We start from the raw sequence: 21,222 nt of genomic DNA on the forward strand, positions 1-21,222 counted from the left end.
CATACTGAGTGAGCGCGTGGTGAGGGGGTGGGTGTCATTCAACAGAAGCGGTAGAGTGGACCAGAAAATCTATTTTAAATCCTATTAAAGAAAGACCTTTTTCAAATCTTGTAGTGTAGCATTCAAGAATTACCTAAATAAATATGTACCATCTGTATGCACAGTCTCTCATTAAATACTTCACAATTCAATCCAGATAGGATGCAAGAATCGATTTATATTGTCATTCTCCATTAAATAGACTCCTGGTCTCAATATAGTCACTGCAATACTTGTGTCTCCCAAAATACCTTAATAAATGTGACAAAGACAACTGATGTCCATCCTGAGGGGGTTCCATCTGGGAGCATGTCCATCTCTTTTAAAAACACCCTCATCTTAGTAAGCACAAGACTTGTGTAATTAACTGGATAAAAGCTCTAATGAACTGGGTTAAACATTTAAATGTATGAGTGAGAGCACACATTTTTGCTGCCAAATGCTTCACTGATTCCACCTCTGGCATAATACACAATATACAGTGCCGTGATGAAAGTACCCTTATGATGTTTTGATACATTGCTGCTTCTGTTGATACTGATTCTTTTGTGGATTTGTTTCAGGTTATCCAGAACAAGGCAAGCATCGTAGATGAGCCGAGTCACTGCTTTAAAAACAAAAATCATAGTACCATGCAAAAATGACACGTCATGACACCAGCAAAAAGAACTTTGAAAAAAGAAGTTATTAATATGTTGAAGTTATGAACTGGATATGAACAATCTTTAAAAAAAAACATGATGTGCCCTGATGTGCTCTGACAGGCAGACGTTTCTCCTGCACCTGAATGTCTTATCTTAAATAATTAATACACCATATAATCTGTACTCTCTCTTCAATTGTGAGTATGTACATAAAATAATTATTCTGTGCAACCATAGGAAGCAGTGTGATTTGTAGGTGATGCAACCGAGAATTAGACAACAATTGGCTCTTAATCCCAAAGAGGCAGCTCAGAGACGATCAGGGAATAGATGATGCACTTCAGAAGAATTAGGTATGGGACATCTTACATACAGTGGGGTCGAAAATTATTAGACAACTTAGAGCACCTATTTTGCTTTTTGAATTAAACATGATTTAATTGCAAATTACATCAACATTGAGTGAGAAGTTAAACGTACATGCATTATTTCTTATTTGCTTTATCTTTTATTTATAATTTATCTTATTATTATTCAAAATAAAGATATCAATCAATCAATCAAATGGTGACTTTAACCCCTTAACTGTCACCGTCCCGCTAGCGGGACGCCTAACTTTACTTCACTATATTTCTATTAAATCCTAATCTAATTATGACAAATTATATATCGTTGGAAAGGTCTAAGACTTCTAAATAGTTATTCTACCCCTGTTTTGTGTTACAAAGTATGTAGGAAGAGTAATTTATGAATTTATGACAAGAGTGCACCTCAAAAAATCTGCATCATAACAGGAGCTCTGACCTTTGTGACAAAAAGTCGATGCACCCACTTTTAATCATTGAAACTTCTGTTTTTATGCTAAAATTTCATAATAAAACATACATTCTAGTTTTTGTTCATTACAATTGATAAAATAATATTATAAAAATAGAGAATATCCATCTATATATTCATAGTTCATGTATATTGTCTTGGATGAGAATAATGTTAGTATATATAGTTATACTTATAATGTTCATTTTGTAATAAAATATTTTTTGTGTGTGTTGATTTGCAACAATATACTAATTGCTATATTGGTAGAGTCTTCTGACCAGCAACAGCCCACCTTCACAATCAATGTTATGTCCAATAACAGCAAGGTAAGACAGTCTCAGTAGCCAAACAGAGCTGTCATACCTGTTACTAAGGCTCCTTTGCTTTCAGCATATCAGTTGGCAAATCACCTCTTTGAAAGCACCAGTGTTATCCAATAGAAACTTTGTTTAGGTCTAATTGCGAACACGTGCCAATCACAATCAACCACCTGTTTTGAAATGCTGCTGAATGTTTATAAACGTGCAGAGCAGAAAGCAGGAGCACACAAACTGCACTCTCATTCTCCACTGCCACACTCACAAGATGGATCCACAGAGGCCTAAAAAGCGTTTTACACTGCTAGAAGTGGTTGAAGAGCTTTTTATGTCGTCAAGTGATGATGAGCAAAATCATCCTTCAAGCAATGATGAGCCAAATCATCATTCAAGTGATGATGAACCAGACGTGCTTTTGCCAGAAGAAATGTCCGATTCAACCCTAGAACGGTGAGTGATTTTTTTTCTTCTATTCTATTTCACATTCTTTACTAATTTTACTGGGTTATATGTAAATATGATGTAAACATATAATTGTATGATAATTATACATTTATATCTATATATAATTGAATTATGCATGTATGTACTATGTTAGGTTTATGCTTTATTCAGTTTGTACTATATTGTTGCATGTACCATATTAGTTGAATGCTTTATTCAATTTGTACTATTTTGTTGTATGTACCATATTAGTTTTTACTATATTCAGTTTGTAATGCTGCACATAATATGTAAGTTTTATGCTATATTCAGTTTGTACTGTATTGTTGCAATAGGTATTCGGATGATGATGGTGATGACTTGTCTGAATCTTCAACCTCATCCGCATCAGCTACATCTATGTTCAGTGGGTTTAGTGAAGAAGGCAGAAAGAGAGGCAGAGGAAGAGGGCAAAGCAGAGGAAGAGGGCAAAGCAGAGGAAGAGGGCAAAGCAGAGGAAGAGGGCAAAGCAGAGGAAGAGGGCAAAGCAGAGGAAGAGGGCAAAGCAGAGGAAGAGGGAGAGGTACTCAACCTGCTGTTTCTTCAGGTACGACTGAGGCAAGATGGCACGGCTCAGATGAACCTGACATCCCACCACCTGAGGTTGTGTTTCGACCAGCTCGAACTCCTGGCCCTCAGCTTCTAACTACCGAGATATACAGCGCTCTGGAACTGTTTCGGCAGTTTTTTTCTTCTACGGTGTGTCAGACGATAATCCGAAACTCAAATGCTTATGCAGCCGAGCACCAAGACACAACCAGGAAGCCATGGCAGGACATGTCCCTAAAGGATCTCTACGCTTACATGTCAGTGGTCATCTACATGGGTCTGGTAAAAGTACCACAAATTTCGAATTACTGGAGTGGGTCCAGGCTATACAAATTTGGCTTTCCTGCCACTGTCATGTCTGGCAGGAAATTTCAGGCCATTTCAGGGGCACTGCATCTCAGCGATCCTAAGATGGATGCTGAGAATGCGAAAATGAAGGGGACTCCGGCCTATGATCGCCTGGGCAAATTGAAGCCGGTATACCAGGAAATAAGAGATGCCTGCAAGAGCTATTTTCACCCTCATCAAAATATCGCCGTAGATGAGAGGATGGTAGCATCCAAAGCAAGAATTGGGCTGAAACAGTACCAAAAAGAGAAGCCAACGAAGTGGGGGTACAAACTTTTCGTTTTGGCTGATTCAGCCCATGGCTACACATGGGATTTTTTTATTTATGAAGGGAAATCTCCTGAAGCTCAAAATGGAACAAGTAAGGGGCTAAGTTATGAATCCGTGATGGCGCTGGTGGATGAGAGGATGCTGGGAACCGGCTACAAGCTGTTTGTAGACAATTTCTACACCAGCCCATCACTTTTCAATGACCTCCTCCAGAAGGGCATCTGGGCCTGTGGGACCATTCGGAGCAACCGGGTGGGCTTCCCAAAAACTACGGAAAACAAGTTGCCCAGAAATGCTCCCCGTGGGAGTATGCGGTGGATCCGTGACAACAGGCTCCTCTTTGTTGAATGGAAGGACACCAGGGAGGTGCTCATGTGCTCCTCCTTCCATTCAGCAGATGGAGATCACACTGTACGGAGGAGGGTGAAGGCGAGAGCTGGAGGATGGACAGAACTCACGGTACCTATACCTACTGCAGTACATGACTATAACAAGTGAGTTGAATTTATTCAGTGGTGTTGTGTACAAAAATTGTGCAAATGAGTTCATATTTTATTAGTTACATTTGCATTTAGATTTGAAATGTAGACTATTCTATTTTTTTCCGCACAGGTTTATGGGAGGAGTTGATCTTTCTGATGCCCTTGTCGGGTACTACAAAGTACTCCGAAAGACCAGGAAGTGGTACCGCTCGATCTTCTTCCACTTTGTAGACATCGCAGTGGTAAATGCCTTCATCCTGCACCAGCAGTTGGCTGCTGCTCATAACCGAAGAGCAAAATCACAGAGGGAATTCCGTGAGGATTTGGTCATGGAGCTTGCAGACTGGATGCCTCCAAGTGAGCCTGCTCCTCCAGCTCCTCCAGCTCCTCCTGCTCCAGCACCTCAGGTGACAGGAGAACCTTCAGGCCATGCCTGCCACAGGCCAATTTACATGACAAATAAAAGTGATGACCCCAGGCGAAGATGCCAAGTGTGCCATCGGAAAACGCCTGTGTTCTGCCAGGGATGTGCATCCTACTTCTGTTTCCTAGCAACACGAGATTGCTTCAATTACTGGCATGATGTAAATAGATTGTAGTGTTCAAAAGTTGTGTAAAATTGTATATAGTTGTAAAAAGTTTGTAAATAGTTGAAAAATTGGAAAAAGTTTGATATTTATTTTTCCAGTATTTTTATTTCATTATTCTTTTCTTTCATTATTTACTAGTCTTATTCATGTTTCAGTTACAATTTGTATAGAAAAGTAAAAATGTGTGTGAAAAGTTTGGATAAAAGTAAAAAAGAAATGTATCTAGCTCTCTGAGTGTGTGTGTGTGTGTGTTTGTGCTGTCAGATGTCACTTCAAGCAACTAAGTGACCTTTGGGAATCATCAATGAACAAGGGTGTCTCCTAGTGGCCATTTGTGGTGTGTCAACTAAAAGTCTCACAGAAACCTCAATTGTTAAAATATCAAGCTGAAATTTTAAACACAATTCTGTTAGACTTGTAGCTTTTAATTTTTAGCATTTTTAGGCTGAAACATATATTTATTAATATATATATAATTAATATAATAAAACAAATATTACAGCAACATTTCATAACAATAAACTTAAACTTTAATAACTTTTAGAAACATTAATATTTTTAAATTATTCCACATCAACAATAATTTGCCAGGTGTCTTCTTTCAAAAAAGACCAACCTTATGTCTGTATTCCAAAGCATTCATGAATTACAGCTGTTTAAGTTTGTATACTGCATTTTCATGTAAATGCCCAAAAGTGGGGGTGACAGTTAAGGGGTTAAAGCATAAAAGGGACTTTTTTTTATGGAATATTGCTAGGTTTATTATAAATGATTTATCCATGTAAATTATTATTCTAATTACTATTAATTAATGTGTCCTCACAATCTTTCATCTAAAACATAAACTTCACCCTTCCCCTGAGCCATCAGGGCTGAGCATTAATTCCAACCTCCAGCAACCAGTCACTCACAATCCAAAAATCCAATCAATTAGTGATAGGCAAAATCAAGTCCCACCCAACATTTTCTCTCATTCCATAAGCCATTTCACTCACATATATACACATCACAACAGGGAACAAAATCCCATTTCTGTTTCATGCCAACTGTTTCAGCAGGATTGAGCAAAAGTTTGTGCAAAACCTGATGATCATGTAACTATGATAAAGGAAATCTTTATAACGTAACCGTTCCCACAGCCAATGTCACAAACATTTTCTGTGTAAATATTATGGTATTTAGCTATATAAAAATGTAATTTGTATACATTTGGACCACACTATAAATACTCCAGATCCAATAATTTCATCCTCTCAAACTCTCCTCTCTCACTTTTTTCATTATGCTGGCTGGCTTACACCTTCAGTCAATCAATTCATCCTGATAAACGTCTCACCTCCTGCTATTGTGCCTGTTCTTGAGCTGATTAACCATAATTTGACAATGGAGGGAAAAAGAATAACAGGGAAAGAGAGGAAACATGAAAAATAAATAAACAATGGAAGGAACAAGAAAAGAAAAAAACTAAACACAAAGGGTTAAATTAGAAAGCTTGATTGAATCCACTGTACAAGACTGCTCCTAATTATATAGGCACCAACTCAACACAGTCCCCCCAAACAGGTGCAAAATGTTTGCAGCCTGATGGGGAACTCAGTCATGGCCATTAATCTCCATTAGATCCGTGCAGAGGTGTGTGGTGGATGTACACAGCCCAAAAAAGGCCTGGTGAACCTTACCATCATGGAGTAGAATGCCTTTGTTGGCTTCATAACCAAAATGCATTCTGCAAAAGTCCCGTCAGGCAACAATTGTAGAATTGTATCTGTTTATTCTCATTTAATATTAACACATGCAACAACATTTCTTATTACAAGAATCAATATTGCTGAATGTGGTGTCCTACACAGACCCCAGTGTAATTTTGTTTCATTCTATGCTAATTGAACTCTTCTTGGTGTTTCATCATTGCATAATGGCTATGTTTCCAAAGACCTAAAGTGGCGGTCTTACCATCTAATATTCATTCAAAAACAGTAAACTAGAAGAGAGAATATTGGGAATAGAATAATTCATTTCATTGTATCCAGTTGATGCTTTCAGGCTCTGCAGCAGCAGCACTACTGAAGCTTGTCCATCATCATAAGCCTGAACTCATTAAGATTCTGGATTCTATCAATCTGCCTATGAGTCTACAGAGATGTTCTTGAGTCAGAAACACAATATTAAAGAATAAAAGAAAATAGAGAAATTCCTTTACTGACTTGCTAGGACTAAGAGTCAGCCAGGGATACTGGGTTGCAGTCTGGGTTTATGCTACCTGTTACAAAAACTCAAACTACAACACAGCATGTGTGATCTTAGTCTGAATGGAATTCCTTGTACATACACATAAACGAGGTTTCCATGCATTTGGGGATGGTTGCCCAAAAGAATAGCCCTATTGTTGTCTTTTCATGTAAGAAAAAGGACCCACTCCAATAGTGTTACAATAATGCACAAATGATAAGACTTCTTGACACATTTGTGTAAATAAAAAAAGAAAATGCAACCTACAATGATGAATGCTTTTTTAATCATAATAATTCCCTTAGCAGAGTCCACTGAAGCACAGAATTCACCAACATTATCATAATTCAAATTTCTTAACACTTCACTTTACGCGAGACAGTAAAGCCACCCAGAATGATTGCACGCGGGATCTGTACGCAGCTAAGATTGATTTGGTTGTCACGGCGACTGATAACGCACGTAGCCGGGTGCCTGAAGTGAACTGTAAGTAGGCCGCGAAAATAGTGGAACACGGTTGAACGACTAAAACAGCGAAAAGCACGGCACTGTAATAGTCCCGTTTTCAGGTATGACATTAGCTGTGTCTGAAATCGCTCCCTATCCACTATATAGTGCACTATATAGGGTGTCGGACATTCACTCCTAGCAGATATAGTGCACTCAAATGCCATACACTATGGGTTTATTGAATGAGTTAACGATAACGAGTGAGCGGTTTCGGACACAGCTAATGACAATATCACCACTGTTTTAATATTATAATGTAGCATTTCCTAAAAGTATCAACCGTTTCGAGCAAGCCTATTTTTACTACAGAATCAATGGCTAGTCAGATGTAAAACTAAACATGTTGATAACGTTACCTTGTCAGATCATTTTATTCAAGTTTCCCCCAATCCACGTTGCTGTGGATATTTAAATATCTCATCCATTAAGTTTTTATCGGTCACATTTTCTGTTTGTGAAACCTATGTGGCTGCAAATACGTTTGCAGTGCGTCTTACGTTTATGTTTACAGTGTGCAAGTCTCGGTCGGTCACGCTGTAATTTCACTAAGGAACACTAACTTACACACAATTCTGGTACGTTGCCAAGTGACTACTAAAACGACAGTATCCTCAACGACAGAGATGGTATTTTTTCCTAGATAATAACGATACTAAACAGGCTATGGAAAGTTTGGGTTGTTGTTGTTTTTAATTATGCAATGTCGGAGAGTAATAATGAGTTAGTAGCGGTTCACATGGCGTTTAATATAGCTGCAGTCAGTCTTGTGACATGTGTAGCCTAACTGAATAATGTATGTTGACTGTAAGGAACTTCACTTCTGTTATTTTTCCCGTTCAGATAAATATGTATCCATTTTTTTACCCGTTTAACACAAAAGGTATTTTTCGTGAATAATTTTACACAAATACGTTGGCTACAGGGATAAGCTGCATACAGTAACGTTAGCTAGCAACCATTTCATTCCCAAATATAACGTTATGTGATTGCTTGTAATCGGTTGCCTCCAAAATAACGCTTTGTCAACGTGCATTTTGTGCCACGCATTACTACTCTGAATTAGCGTATAAGTTCGGCATGCAATGTCCGGTTTGGTGCGCCTCCAAGGCAGAAGGCTTGATTTTTTTTCTTTTCATTTTTGATAATACGCTAGCAAGCTAGCTAGCAACATCATCCCATCCCCCCTCTTTTCGCCCCTCTCCCCCTTTTCTGTCTCAGTCTACCTTCCGTATCACGCATTAACTCTCAATCGCATTCCTTGCATTTTCGAGACACCCCCTCCTCCCTCAGAAATGACAATACTGATGGCTGTACGTGGACCCAGCGACAATATAATGCATGCAAGTGAATGAACATAGCACTGGGAGCGAGAGAGAGTGGGAACATGTATTGCGTCCGTCGGCATGGGCATTGTTACAGCCAGCTAAGCATATTTATGCATCCAGTGCATGGAAGTGTACTTGCACAGGCGCCTTACCTTGCCTTCGCCGATCTCTCGTAACTCCATCCCGTTCCAGCGCCCAGATCACCGAATCCTGTGCCAGGATAATTTCTATCCATTAAAGAAGAGACAAGGGATGAAGATGGAGAGATAGACGGGGGGAAGGGGAGGGAGGTATTTCCTAAATTCTAACACACTATCTCTCCCCGTGTCCTTTCCTCTGCGCTCAGTGTCTGTTTATCAATCCTGTTTCACAAACAAGTCCTCAAGAATAGGACCAGCACAGAGGGGGAGAGGAATGGAGGGAGGAGAAGGAGGAGGGGGAGATGGAGGATACAGAGGGGAGGCGGGTGAAGTATTACACCAACCACCGCCACCACAAAAAATCCGGTTTCTTCCTCCCCTCCCCTCTTTTGCCCTCTTATATATCTCGATGCTTGCCTATTGTCCTTCTTAGCAGAAACAGCAAACGCGGCTGATGCTCTGCATGTCGAATTCTGATGCCATTGCTTGTTACACCCACGAGACATACGACACGTGCTGATTGTACCCTATTTCAGTTGTTCGTGTACTGCATTGCCACAAAAAGGTGAGATAGTAGGTATCTAAAAATAGTAGTCTACCGACTGCGCGTTTTTAATTCAGCTGTTGCGCCCCAAATATTTACATCATGGATGTAAATTCCTTTCCTCACCGGGATGGAGGCTCTTCGTCAGAAACAATATGGCTTGTTGTGAATAGGTTCATTTAAATCCGCAAAATGTACATGAGCCATACAAGAGGCTAGTATAATGCTTTAAACCTCACATAAAAGTTACAATGCCTGGGATTAAAATCGCTATTTTCAGGTATTTAGGCAAAAAGACGCCATTTTCAAGAGTGGACTAACAGGCTCGCGCGCGCGCACACACACACACACACACAAACATATCCCCCCACCCGACTCGCTTGTCACACTCTCACATACGCAGTCTGTCTGGAAGTCTCGTGCGTACTGCCGCCTTGTTACAGCACAGATAGAGGCACTACTGAGTCTTGAGACTTGGATGCTCTCCTCTGATACTCTGAAAGAGGCGATGATGATTGAGAACAGCCAATAATTGCCAATACTGAATCGATTTAAGTCACGCGCGTTGTTGCACAGTCGAATTATCAAATTCAAGTTGGTCTACATTTTTCATTTTATTAATAATGACAATTAAATTCAATTTAACAGGACCATGAAAACGCTTTACATTTTTTAAACAAACCTGATTTATGAAAATATTGAGTGTGCTTACAATACAACTCTGTCCTTTGGCGATAGTAGCAAAATAATAATAATAATAAAAGTTAACTGCTGAACATGTAGCACAAGTATAATAAATTACCTAATTAGTGACTGAAATTACACTTTGCAGCTGACAGTCATTTCTTTCTCTGTGACACATGACCACCAACTTGCAGACCCCAAAAATGTCCCTTTTTCACTGGTAAAACCATACATCACCCCCACCCCACCCCACCCCACCCCAAAAACAACAACACATTTTTTGTGAAAAAAACACATCGTGTCTTTGTCATTCCTCATCTGGAGTTTCTGTCGGCTCGGGTGGACTTCCCCTGTAAAGAGCAGAGATGCATATTTTAAAACATATTTTGAAAATGCAGCACAAACTAATTTTATAGCAGATAGTGCATCACTTTTGAATGTGATGCACATATGCAAACAAACCATTCAGAGTTCTTACCCAGAGTATGGCGGTGGGGGGGCATCGTGCTGGCCACTGTGAGTCAGAGCCTCATTGTACGAGGGGAGACCCGGAGCCACAATAGACAAGGGCACAGATTCAGGTACTGGCAGGCCATCCACTCCCATATGCACAGGAACACTGTTGAGATGCAGGATCCATTAGAGTGATATTGCCACATAAAAGGCATATCGCAGTGGTAATAACAGCATGCACTTACCTTCCCCCTCTTGCATTTTTGCCTCGGTTCTTGTAGCAATAAATGCCCAGCACAGTGACTATAATCGCTGTTATTACAATAGCCACAATGCCAGCTACCAAACCAGACACATCGAGTGGGTGCAAAGTCTCTGTGGAAATCAACCAATCAGTTCATTATTCTCAACAAATACACATTTTAATTGTTTATCCCATTAGGATAAAATATTGGTCAATAAAATACTATTTGTAGGTTGCATTTGCTTACACTATGATGATAGACAAGGCTGCTTACTTTGGTGCTGTCAGACTAATAATAAGATTTATAATTTATTTGAAAATTGAATCCAACTGTTGGATGTGCATATTTACAACCATCTATAAAATATCAAATACATTCCCTTAAACTAGGGATACTCCACCCAAAAATTCTGTCATCATTTACTCACCCTCAAGTTGTTGCAAACCTGTATGAGTTTCTTTCTGCTGCTGAACACAAAGGAAGATATTTTGAAGAACGATTGGAACCAATCAGTTGTGGGGTACCATTGACTTCCCTAGTATTTTTTTTTCTAATATGGAAGTTAATGGTGCCAAACAACTGTTTGGTTCCAATCGTTTTTCAAAATATCTTCCTTTGTGTTCAGCAGAAGAAAGAAACTCATACAGGTTTGCAACAACTTGAGGGTGAGTAAATGATGACATTTTTGGGTGGAGTGTCCCTTTAAGAAAATCAGCCTTACCATGACTGTTGCTATAGGTTTCCCAAAAACTGGCCTGTTGGAAAACAAAACAGACAGTGTCAAATGACTTACATAAACCATTTTTTTCACCTCATCTTGTAGTTTTGGCTATAACATGATTCCTTTGTGTTGACATTCCCTATAGTGTATAAAATGAGTATACTCTTTTTCTTACTGTTAGTTTGTCATCTTCAAACACCTCTCTGGCCTCTTCATATGAGCATATTTCCTCCTTGCATTCTCTCTCTATATTGCCAGGCACCACTGCCTCAAAATCCCAACTGTTTTTCAACAGTTTACGGGAGATAAATGAACCTGCTGACTTCTCATCTAGGAACACTGAAGAACACAAGAGAATACAAAGCATAACTTGTAACAGACAGAAGGAACAGCGCAATACATACGAAGGGTAATAAATGGCAGCTAATCATACAATACACTCACCTAAAGGATTATTAGGAACACCATACTAATACTGTGTTTGACCCCCTTTCGCCTTCAGAACTGCCTTAATTCTACGTGGCATTGATTCAACAAGGTGCTGAAAGCATTCTGTAGAAATGTTGGCCCATATTGATAGGATAGCATCTTGCAGTTGATGGAGATTTGTGGGATGCACATCCAGGGCACGAAGCTCCCGTTCCACCACATCCCAAAGATGCTCTATTGGGTTGAGATCTGGTGACTGTGGGGGCCATTTTAGTACAGTGAACTCATTGTCATGTTCAAGAAACCAATTTGAAATGATTCGAGCTTTGTGACATGGTGGAAGTAGCCATCAGAGGATAGGTACATGGTGGCCATAAAGGGATGGACATGGTCAGAAACAATGCTCAGGTAGGCCGTGGCATTTAAACGATGCCCAATTGGCACTAAGCGGCCTAAAGTGTGCCAAGAAAACATCCCCCACACCTTTACACCACCACCACCAGCCTGCACAGTGGTAACAAGGCATGATGAATCCATATTCTCATTCTGTTTACGCCAAATTCTGACTCTACCATCTGAATGCCTCAACAGAAATCGAGACTCATCAGATCAGGCAACATTTTTCCAGTCTTCAACTGTCCAATTTTGGTGAGCTCTTGCAAATTGCAGCCTCTTTTTCCTATTTGTAGTGGAGATGAGTGGTATCCGGTGGAGTCTTCTGCTGGTGTAGCCCATCCGCCTCAAAGTTGTGCGTGTTGTGGCTTCACAAATGCTTTGCTGCATACCTCGGTTGTAACGAGTGGTTATTTCAGTCAAAGTTGCTCTTCTATCAGCTTGAATCAGTCGGCCCATCTCCTCTGACCTCTAGCATCAACAAGGCATTTTCGCCCACAGGACTGCTGTTTTTCCCTTTTCACACCATTCTTTGTAAACCCTAGAAATGGTTGTGCGTGAAAATCCCAGTAACTGAGCAGATTGTGAAATACTCAGACCAGCCCGTCTGGAACCAACAACCATGCCAAGCTCAAAATTGCTTAAATTACCTTTCTTTCCCATTCTGACATTCAGTTTTGAGTTCAGGAGATTGGCCCTGTCCCAATATCTGCACTTGCGCCCTTGTGCCCTCAATGCGCGTTTTCGCTAAGGGGTGCAGGACTGTATGGTGTCCCGATCCTCTAATAGTGTTCTCCAGGGGTGATCATAAGGGCACTTAATGCACCCCTTTCGCAAGTGCGCATCAGACCTCACTTTGCTATGGGATATTACCCAGAATCCTTGTAGTGTTGTGACGTTTCGCACAGCTAACCAATGGGGGAGAACAATTGCTATGGTGCTGTTCGTGAGCGGAAACTCCGAAGATAAAGGAAGCCGATGTGGTGAAGTGTTTTTCAAGGCCGCACCTATTTAAAAATTTGATCTGACGTTTTCGGAGTTCCAGGTGATCACCGGGCGCTCATGTACCCCGCCTGGAACAGCCTTACCTCGGCTAGTCATTCTGACGTTTCCCGCGGGCTCTGTGTCTAGTGGTTAAACATGAGCTATAAATCGGCTTGTGTATATCTAACGGGCGATCTTTGGTCTTATTAATGTGATTTGTTCCCTGGCCAATCGTTTTGGCTGAGGGCAAAGTGAAGTTTCATAACTTTATATATTTAGGCTATTTAACTGTAACGTTGTAACGTTAGTCTGTTGACTTATGTTTGACTGAATCTTTTAACTTGCTTTATTTCTTGACTTATATAGCTTCTTATCCTTTTTAGGCTACTTATACTTTAATAATGGCTATTATTGATCAATAAAACTGAAATTTAACAAAGAGACAGGGTTGTGTCATTTTATTTCATATAGCCTATGTAAGACTATTTTAATATATAGCTTATAATATATCACCAACACGTCATGTATTTTTTCATGTATGGGAAGAATTTCATATATCAATTTCCATAATAACATAATTAAAATTGCATTTCGAATCGCTGTGAATACGGTGAGGCAGTATAAGCTCAGGTAAACCTCAATCACAATTTATCTTAGCCAAAAACTTTTTTAATATTAATAACATTAACAGAAAGGTTGGTAGCTAAGAGTAAAAAAATCCTTTTTATGTATTTTCCTTTCATTCAAAGGATTGTGTCATGTTACAGCTATTATAAGCAGCACACACATTAGCCAAATGAACGGTGTTTGCTCCCCTGATCACAACAGAAGTGACGTAGATGACGTGTGCAAAACTGTCCCAATTCGGCTCTTCACAGCTTCGGGCCCTTGAGCACTTACTCCGCTAAGTGCACTTTCAACAATTGTCCACTTCAAGGAAGACCTTAGGGCGTAGTGTGGGTATTGGGACAGGGCCATTGTCTTGACCAGGAACACACACCCTAAATGGATTGAAGGAACTGCCATGTGATTGGTTGATTAGATAATTGCATTAATGAGAAATTGAACAGGTGTTCCTAATAATCCTTTAGGTGAGTGTATATGTAGTGAAAAATGATGTTGAATTCTGGGTATGAAACAATTACCAATGTTTGTAATACAACTAAAGTGTGTAATGCAAATAAGGTTTGATATCATAAATCTTGATATCATGCACGAATGCATGGAGAGCCAACAAAAACACACCATAGTACTAATGGATTAGCAACAACAAAAGATAAACCAAAAATGTCCCACACTGGCAATTAAAAAAAGTGTTTTGCTTTTCATTATTACCATCATTTCCATTGTAGATTACTCTGCCCCAAACAAGATGCAGCAGGGATAGCAAGCTGAAATATATTGCTTGAAACCCCAGCATTGTACCTGTTCGAAAGAACATTTTAAAGAATATTACAACGTTTAACAGGTTTTGATAATGCTTTATGGACCTATGCATATATAACCATAAAGAATGCGTCACAAAATATTCTCCAGAAAAAGCTTACAATGTCGTCCTCTATCGGTCATTGCACTTATCCAAAAGCAAATATTAATATTATTATATAAATAGGCCTATATTAATATATAATATACACATATATATTAAGAAAAAAGAGGCATACACATTAAACATCCGTTTAACATCGTATTTTCAAACCGTTCAACTAAAATCACATTGATAATACATTTACAAAATTGTGGCAACACGAGGGAATACTTATTTTTGTATATTTAAGTTGATTAACTAAAAAGTGCATATCCATTTTGAAAACGGTACCTTAAAACGCAGGACAGAAAGTAGAAAAGAAAGTAAAACTATAGGAAACCGCCCGCTTACCTTTACACTATGTTGTGCTCCGTACAAGGAAACTTTATAAGGAAAACACTTTCAGATTTCCCCACAGATTTCCTTTCTTGGTGCTGTAAATTATTATAGCTAGATTAACAATATAAACACAAAGAATTCACATATTCGCGGGTTTTGATTAAACTACTTCCATATTCACCTGTGTGTTTCATTCACAGCGAAAACACAAGTCATCACGAGACATACCAGTTTGACAACATATCACGGCCTCGAGCGCTTATAGGAGTGGCAGTGGGATGTGACAAAGTTTCGGTGACCTACCTGCACATCTCAATAAACAAAGGTGCTTTGATCACCCAATTCCAGAAAATAGTATTAGTAAGTTTTAGTGCTGTGTCTAACACTGATGTACATATCGTAACGTTAACGTTAGTTCAATGTTGAAAATGTAACCTTCACCTGTCTTTAAAACAACAACAAAAAATTCCCACCTTGAACAGCTTCCGGTTTCAACAGTCCATTGCGTCTTGATTGGATCAACCGTTCTTTTCAATGATAGTTATGAATGGGCCTCTTCTTTGCAGGAGCCGACCTGAGAGCATCTTTTAATACATTTATGAAAGTCAGTCCTATACACGTGATTCGTTTTATATTATCGCTTTAAAACAAAGGAATATCTATCTGTGCATTTACAACGTCACCACGTTTAAATTTTCAAGTCATGCTAATATTTCTCCAGATTCTGAATCTCGCCTTGCGGTTTATTCCCTCCCAGCGATTATAATTTCCCCTATCCTCACATGTGGGAATCATTTGCAACAATTGCTTGTAATGCGCAGGGTAGTTCTCTTATTCGATCGTTATGGTCCAATAAGAATTGAGAGACATATGAGAACCGAGATGAATAACATAGTTAGAAGGAAGTAAAAAAAAAAAAAAAGTAAAATTAAATAAATACCTTATTTGGTGTATAAATGCAATAGTATATCAATACAGCTTATCATACATTAATGAAAAATTAAGTTTAGAATTAAATTCTTTAATCTTTAAATTTCCTAATTTATTTATATAAATTAATTTACTTATATCCCAGCTCAGAGTATCTGAATTGTGTTCAAAAACGTTATGGGAAAATTGTTACAAATACTTTATAATGATTCACTCCAACAAATCAGTCACCCACAAATTATTACATGAAACGGTTAAAAACATTTTAATTGTGTACAAAAGAATATTGTTAAATTTAGATACAAAATTGGAAGATAAATGGTGTCTGTTCTCCCTCCAGAGCCAAGAAAAATAGCTTAAATTAAAAAAACTGAAATAATCAGACTTAAGACAAGTCATGAAATTATATGACTGAGAATCATCATGTAACAATGTTGTGTAATTTTGTTAACATTGCAAAATTAAATAGTGCTTTGTTCTTATTTGCAGCCGACAAACCTGATCTACAATAGAATCTGTCCCAGTTCACAAAAAAAAAAATCCATGTCCCTTGATTAAAGGCCGTAAATTGTGTGTAGCAACTCCCTCAAGAGTCGAGTATACCATAAGAAACTGCTATCGTGGGACTAAGGAAAAAGCACCTAGTCTTGTTTTTATGCCGTTCTACTTATGTACAGACAGAGTGAATCACTCCCTCACAACACTGACTAATATCATGCTTTGCTAGTAAATTCATTTGGCAATTCCTCTGTATCACTTTTGCATCACTGTCTACTAATGAAGGTGCAAAAATAACAAGCGAAGCACGACATATACAATAACGTGAACCTGGAGACAGAATGTCTTATTCTGCACATAAGCACAAATAGACGTACCTACAAAAAGACAAAAAAACGAAAAAAGAAACATACCAAAACCACACGATTTGTCCATTTTAGTGTTAAACTACATTAGATAACTATTCACGATGACAAAGCTGGTGTGCAAACATATACAGTATAGCCTTTGGTTTGTATGAATACTAGCACTGCAGATACTGGACTTATTTGAACACCACTGCTTCTCCACTAAAAATGCTCAATTATTAAAACCACATCATGTCTTAGTCATCAGACATTGCTTTATCAGGAACAGATTAATGAAAACAAGCTGGCTGAATATATTTCTGGCCACTGATGGGTAGCAAGGTGTAGACTAGAGCAGCCATTTCAGTGCAGTCTCACTGACTAAATAAATCCCCCGAGAGAGGACATGCTGAACAGGGGTCTGGGCCAATAAAACACTTTCTGACTTGTCTTTGTGAGTCAATAACACAATATTTGTATGTTGTACATACAGGCGACACCAGAACCATCACAAGGTTTTGCCAGCACATCGCTTACGTGGTTGTTTAAAAATGCGTTGTCACTATTGTTCACCCCCTCCATGATGAATGTTTTTAAAAATCTCCCGTGGCACACAAATCAGTCTGCGACCTTTTACCATGATGGAAATAAACAAATACTGTTCTTGAATCTAAAATCAAGAGCATGATTCTACAAGGCACTACATAAAACACGTGGGCAAAATAAGACTAAAGGCCCCCCTTTCCATCAGGTTCTTTCTCATTTGATACAGCCTAGTTTTTCCTTGGGAACCATTCATACACACATACTGTAAAAGCCGCTAAAACACTGATGCGTACAGTGCCACACAGACATATGCACAAAACACACACACACACACACACACTGTGTGTAGACATATAAGGCACCAGGCGTGAGAGTGAGGGCTTCAGTCTCCTAGGCAACAGTGCAGAGGGGCAGTCAGAGCAGGGTGCAGGGACAGCCACCACTCTTCTGCTTTCTCGCGTGATTAGCGGGGAGTGGCGGACTCTCCGTCTCTTGAAACTTCCTGAGGAGAGATGGTAATCTAAGTTCATCATAATCCACAGCATTGTAAATCTCATAAGAGCTATTCTCTATTACAAATACCTTATTGCCCGCACAACCTCCATGAAGGCTTCTTCCACATTGTGGCGGTTCTTAGCTGATGATTCCATATAGGGGATCCTGTTTTCTCGGGCAAATGACATGGCCTCCTCTCTCGAGATCTATTTGGGGGGGGGGGGGGGGGGGGGTTGGCATGAATTGGTAGCCTATTTTTCATTAAAAATTCAACCAGCTGTGGAACACGGAAGCATTACCTCTCTCTGCTGGTCAAGATCTGATTTGTTGCCAACAAGAACTATGGGAAAGTCATCTCGATCCTTCACCCGCAATATTTGAGTGTGAAATTTCTGAATTTCTTTAAAACTGAAACAGAGAACCAACAAAAGTTTTAGTAGAATAACAAGTTTTACAAAAAAAAAAAAAACAGAGTTCATAGAAGGTCGTTACAATTGAACTCTTCTTGGATTGTAGCCTGTAAATTTAACTTACAATAAATGAATATTAAAATTCCTAAAGGTATTATTATTAACAAACAAATAAAATAAATTACATTAAATATTTTCCTGAACATATTTTTTTTACAAATTCATGTTTTTGTAGTTTTCACAGAGACAATAACATTATCGCTTTAAAAAACTTGCACTTTGAAACTTGTTTTCAAAAGTTCGCGTTCTCAGGCCCCCAAAACGCTGTTGTTGTGTAAATGATCGGCCAAACTGCATAAACGGTTTTCTGTTTTTAATTGAAAACGGTGTCATGTAAACGGCCCCTAAGAATTTGTACACTGTGAAACCTCAGCATTTATACTGGCCACAGAAAGTCTCAGTTCAGCTGTTGAGGCTCAACTCTGCACCTGATGACATGAACACTCATAACCTGCACTTTCATTCTCATCACAAACACATTCTGTGGTTTTATTTTTAACACACACACATACACACTCTCTGTTCTCGTCACACAGAGAAGTTAGGAACCATCTATTTGCCTTCCTCTCATGCTCACAAACACACTCGGGAAAACACCTACCTGCCACGGTCATTAAGAGCAAACACCAGTAAGAAACCCTCTCCAGAGCGCATGTACTGCTCTCTCATCGCTCCAAACTCTTCTTGTCCTGCTGTGTCCAGGACTAATGGTGAACGACACAAAAACGAAACATACCCCAGGTAAATAGAGGGGAATATACAAGATGAGCTGATCCACACAAACAAATCACATTTTAGAAATTTAAACACAGCTGGCATGATGTTGTACTGACAGCAAGTCAAAACAAAACCTGGGCAGGAACCGTAGTCAGCAATTAATCATCAATGATGCAACTCTGACAAAAATCTCCCTACTGAGGAAACATGTGGAGCTTTTAACACTCATTCCTTCCTATAAAGAACACATTAATACCAACATACTGTCTAATCGTGTCTCCTTTCCATCCACGGTGCAGGTTTTAGTGTACGAGTCTTCAATGGTCGGGTCATAGTCAGACACAAAGTACGACTGTAAAAGAAAACATATTGGTTCACCAACTCTTAAACAAGGGCTTTAACATGAAGGAACATGCAGAGAAAAGCCCACTTCACTCTGAACGTCACACAACTCTTACAACACACCCACAGAAATAATTACCACCGCGTATTGGCCCCATGTTGCGACATAAATACATATTTTTCATACAAAGTACTAAAAAATACACACTTACCTGAATGAACTGAATACTGAGGGCGCTTTTCCCCACACCTCCACCGCCCACGACCACCAACTTATATCTTTCTTCCGTTGACATGGTCCAACTCCTGCAAATATGTAACATTGGGTTATTAAACAATACTAATAATGTCTTCTTACTCAACTAAAATGGTTTTAAGAGGAATAATACTGCCCTACGGAGCATAAAGATTTGAGACCGTAAAAGGCCTGGCATCGTTGATAAACCTCTACAATAGGCTACAATGTTACAGATTTGGGCAGTATGTATCACAATCAAAGCTCCATGTTTCAATATCTACAAAACAATAGCATTTGCAGAATCAGATTGATAACTCTAAAGTGGAAATAAAACAAATGCCGCGCTGGTCTGCGCAATGACCGCCGATTAACGTTACCTTTCTTCCGCAGCCGCCTTGAGTAAATTAGCCTTCTGGTGCCAAGTTAGCGACTCGAAAGTCAGACAACTTAGTCCACTGCCAACCCGCGAATACTCTGACAACTTTAATACACTATATCCGCAAGATTTAGCCGACAAACTCTCCCTTTTGTACAAGCGATAAAACCATCTTGCTATGGAGATAAACAGCGAATTCCAGGCTTAAAGGAATGTCCGCCCTCTGGATTTTTCTTGGTGATTTCTGGACTCTCTCTTGCTTCCGATAGCTTTTTTTCATGACCAGGGGCAACTTTTTTTTCGTCTTCAGTGTATCTCATACGCACGCCTGAAATGGGCGTGGCTTCTATAGTTGTTTTTCTCATCGCACGAATCATTTCGTAATCGGTGAGCCTTGGCGAGTTCTAATTGGCTGATACGAATGATTCGATGAACTATTCTGCTGTTACTCGCTTGAATTTCCGCAATAGAAGGCAGGCTTTATGATAAATGTGTAATTCGAGCGTCGTCTTTCCCATATTTGGCCAAGGGCCTGGCTTGTCTGGGTTACGGTAGATGTTTTACACAGAGCGTTAATTCTGCATTCATTGTCCGTTTTTTATTTTTATTTTATTTTATTCAATCAGCTCGAATGATATAAATAAGCGCAAGAGTTAAAAACAGGAGTGATAATCTATTGAAATATGTTGTGGTCATGAGGCTGATTTTAAATGAGGCTGATTTAAACTTTATGTTTGTCTATATGGAATATTTTGTATCTTATATTTATTTATTTAATGGTGCATTTCATAGTGATATGTAATATGCTGATTCTGTACATTTGCCTTTGTTCTTAAAGTAGGCTATATTGTGTAATTTCTTGGCAATATCAGTGTGGATGCTGATTCACTTTTTGGCTTGTATTAAACAAAAACCTCCAAGAATGTGACAAACAGGGAGTATTACAAATCTTTTTGGAGACACCCACCAGTTACCGTCTTCCTTCTCAACATGTATGGGGAAATGGTGCTCCTCTTCATTGTGACTAAACCAAGTAAGGAGACTAAATTTCAGTAGCCTGATGCAACAAATTCCTCAACTTTAGAAAATCCTTCGGTATAACTGTAAGGATACTATAATTAGCCTACTATGTTTTTTCTTAACTTAAAAGGCACGTCTATAGCCCAACTGATCAACTGGCTCTTAAATTCACAGACAT

General features: G+C 39.1%; 3 protein-coding genes across 3 annotated transcripts in view; all 3 read right to left on the reverse strand.

The window, feature by feature from the left end:
* The window catches only part of prr12b (proline rich 12b), a 28,731-nt gene extending 19,114 nt beyond the window's left edge, over positions 1-9,617 (reverse strand). Inside the window, exon 1 of the mRNA XM_056255235.1 lies at positions 8,758-9,617. Coding sequence (XP_056111210.1) covers positions 8,758-8,840 — 83 coding nt within the window. The 5' untranslated portion in view covers positions 8,841-9,617. The remainder of the gene's footprint in view (positions 1-8,757) is intronic.
* Positions 9,618-10,224: 607 nt separating this feature from the next.
* On the reverse strand, positions 10,225-15,391 carry prrg2 (proline rich Gla (G-carboxyglutamic acid) 2). Its single transcript, XM_056255267.1, has 7 exons — positions 15,078-15,391; positions 14,534-14,623; positions 11,568-11,731; positions 11,393-11,426; positions 10,672-10,801; positions 10,452-10,592; positions 10,225-10,323 (listed from the first exon to the last, which is right to left on the reverse strand). Exons 2-7 carry the CDS (start codon positions 14,616-14,618, stop codon positions 10,281-10,283), a joined length of 597 nt encoding a protein of 198 aa, XP_056111242.1. The 5' UTR covers positions 14,619-14,623; positions 15,078-15,391; the 3' UTR covers positions 10,225-10,280.
* Positions 15,392-16,244: 853 nt separating this feature from the next.
* rras (RAS related) lies at positions 16,245-20,323 on the reverse strand. The gene is made up of 7 exons (XM_056255268.1): positions 20,026-20,323; positions 19,623-19,716; positions 19,333-19,420; positions 18,953-19,055; positions 18,181-18,289; positions 17,969-18,087; positions 16,245-17,888 (listed from the first exon to the last, which is right to left on the reverse strand). The coding sequence occupies exons 2-7, from the start codon at positions 19,704-19,706 to the stop codon at positions 17,801-17,803; spliced, it is 591 nt and encodes a 196-aa protein (XP_056111243.1). The 5' UTR covers positions 19,707-19,716; positions 20,026-20,323; the 3' UTR covers positions 16,245-17,800.
* Between the last annotated feature and the right edge of the window lie 899 nt (positions 20,324-21,222).

Source organism: Rhinichthys klamathensis, unplaced genomic scaffold (assembly GCF_029890125.1).
Source record: "Rhinichthys klamathensis goyatoka isolate OS25496 unplaced genomic scaffold, OSU_Roscu_1.1 h1tg000119l_1, whole genome shotgun sequence".
Taxonomy (NCBI): domain Eukaryota; kingdom Metazoa; phylum Chordata; class Actinopteri; order Cypriniformes; family Leuciscidae; genus Rhinichthys; species Rhinichthys klamathensis.

Bases quoted from the DNA above. Each gene is read 5' to 3' on its own strand.
- prrg2 (XM_056255267.1), bottom strand. From the start codon at position 14,618: ATGCTGGGGTTTCAAGCAATATATTTCAGCTTGCTATCCCTGCTGCAT. The intron at 11,732-14,533 runs GTAATAATGAAA...TGTGTTCTTCAG, and splicing joins AATCTACAATGGAAATGATG to TGTTCCTAGATGAGAAGTCA. The intron at 10,802-11,392 runs GTAAGGCTGATT...TGATTTCCACAG, and splicing joins AACCTATAGCAACAGTCATG to AGACTTTGCACCCACTCGAT.
- rras (XM_056255268.1), bottom strand. From the start codon at position 19,706: ATGTCAACGGAAGAAAGATATAAGTTGGTGGTCGTGGGCGGTGGAGGT. The intron at 19,421-19,622 runs GTAAGTGTGTAT...TTTCTTTTACAG, and splicing joins TCAGTATTCAGTTCATTCAG to TCGTACTTTGTGTCTGACTA. The intron at 18,088-18,180 runs GTAATGCTTCCG...CCCCCCAAATAG, and splicing joins ATCTTGACCAGCAGAGAGAG to ATCTCGAGAGAGGAGGCCAT.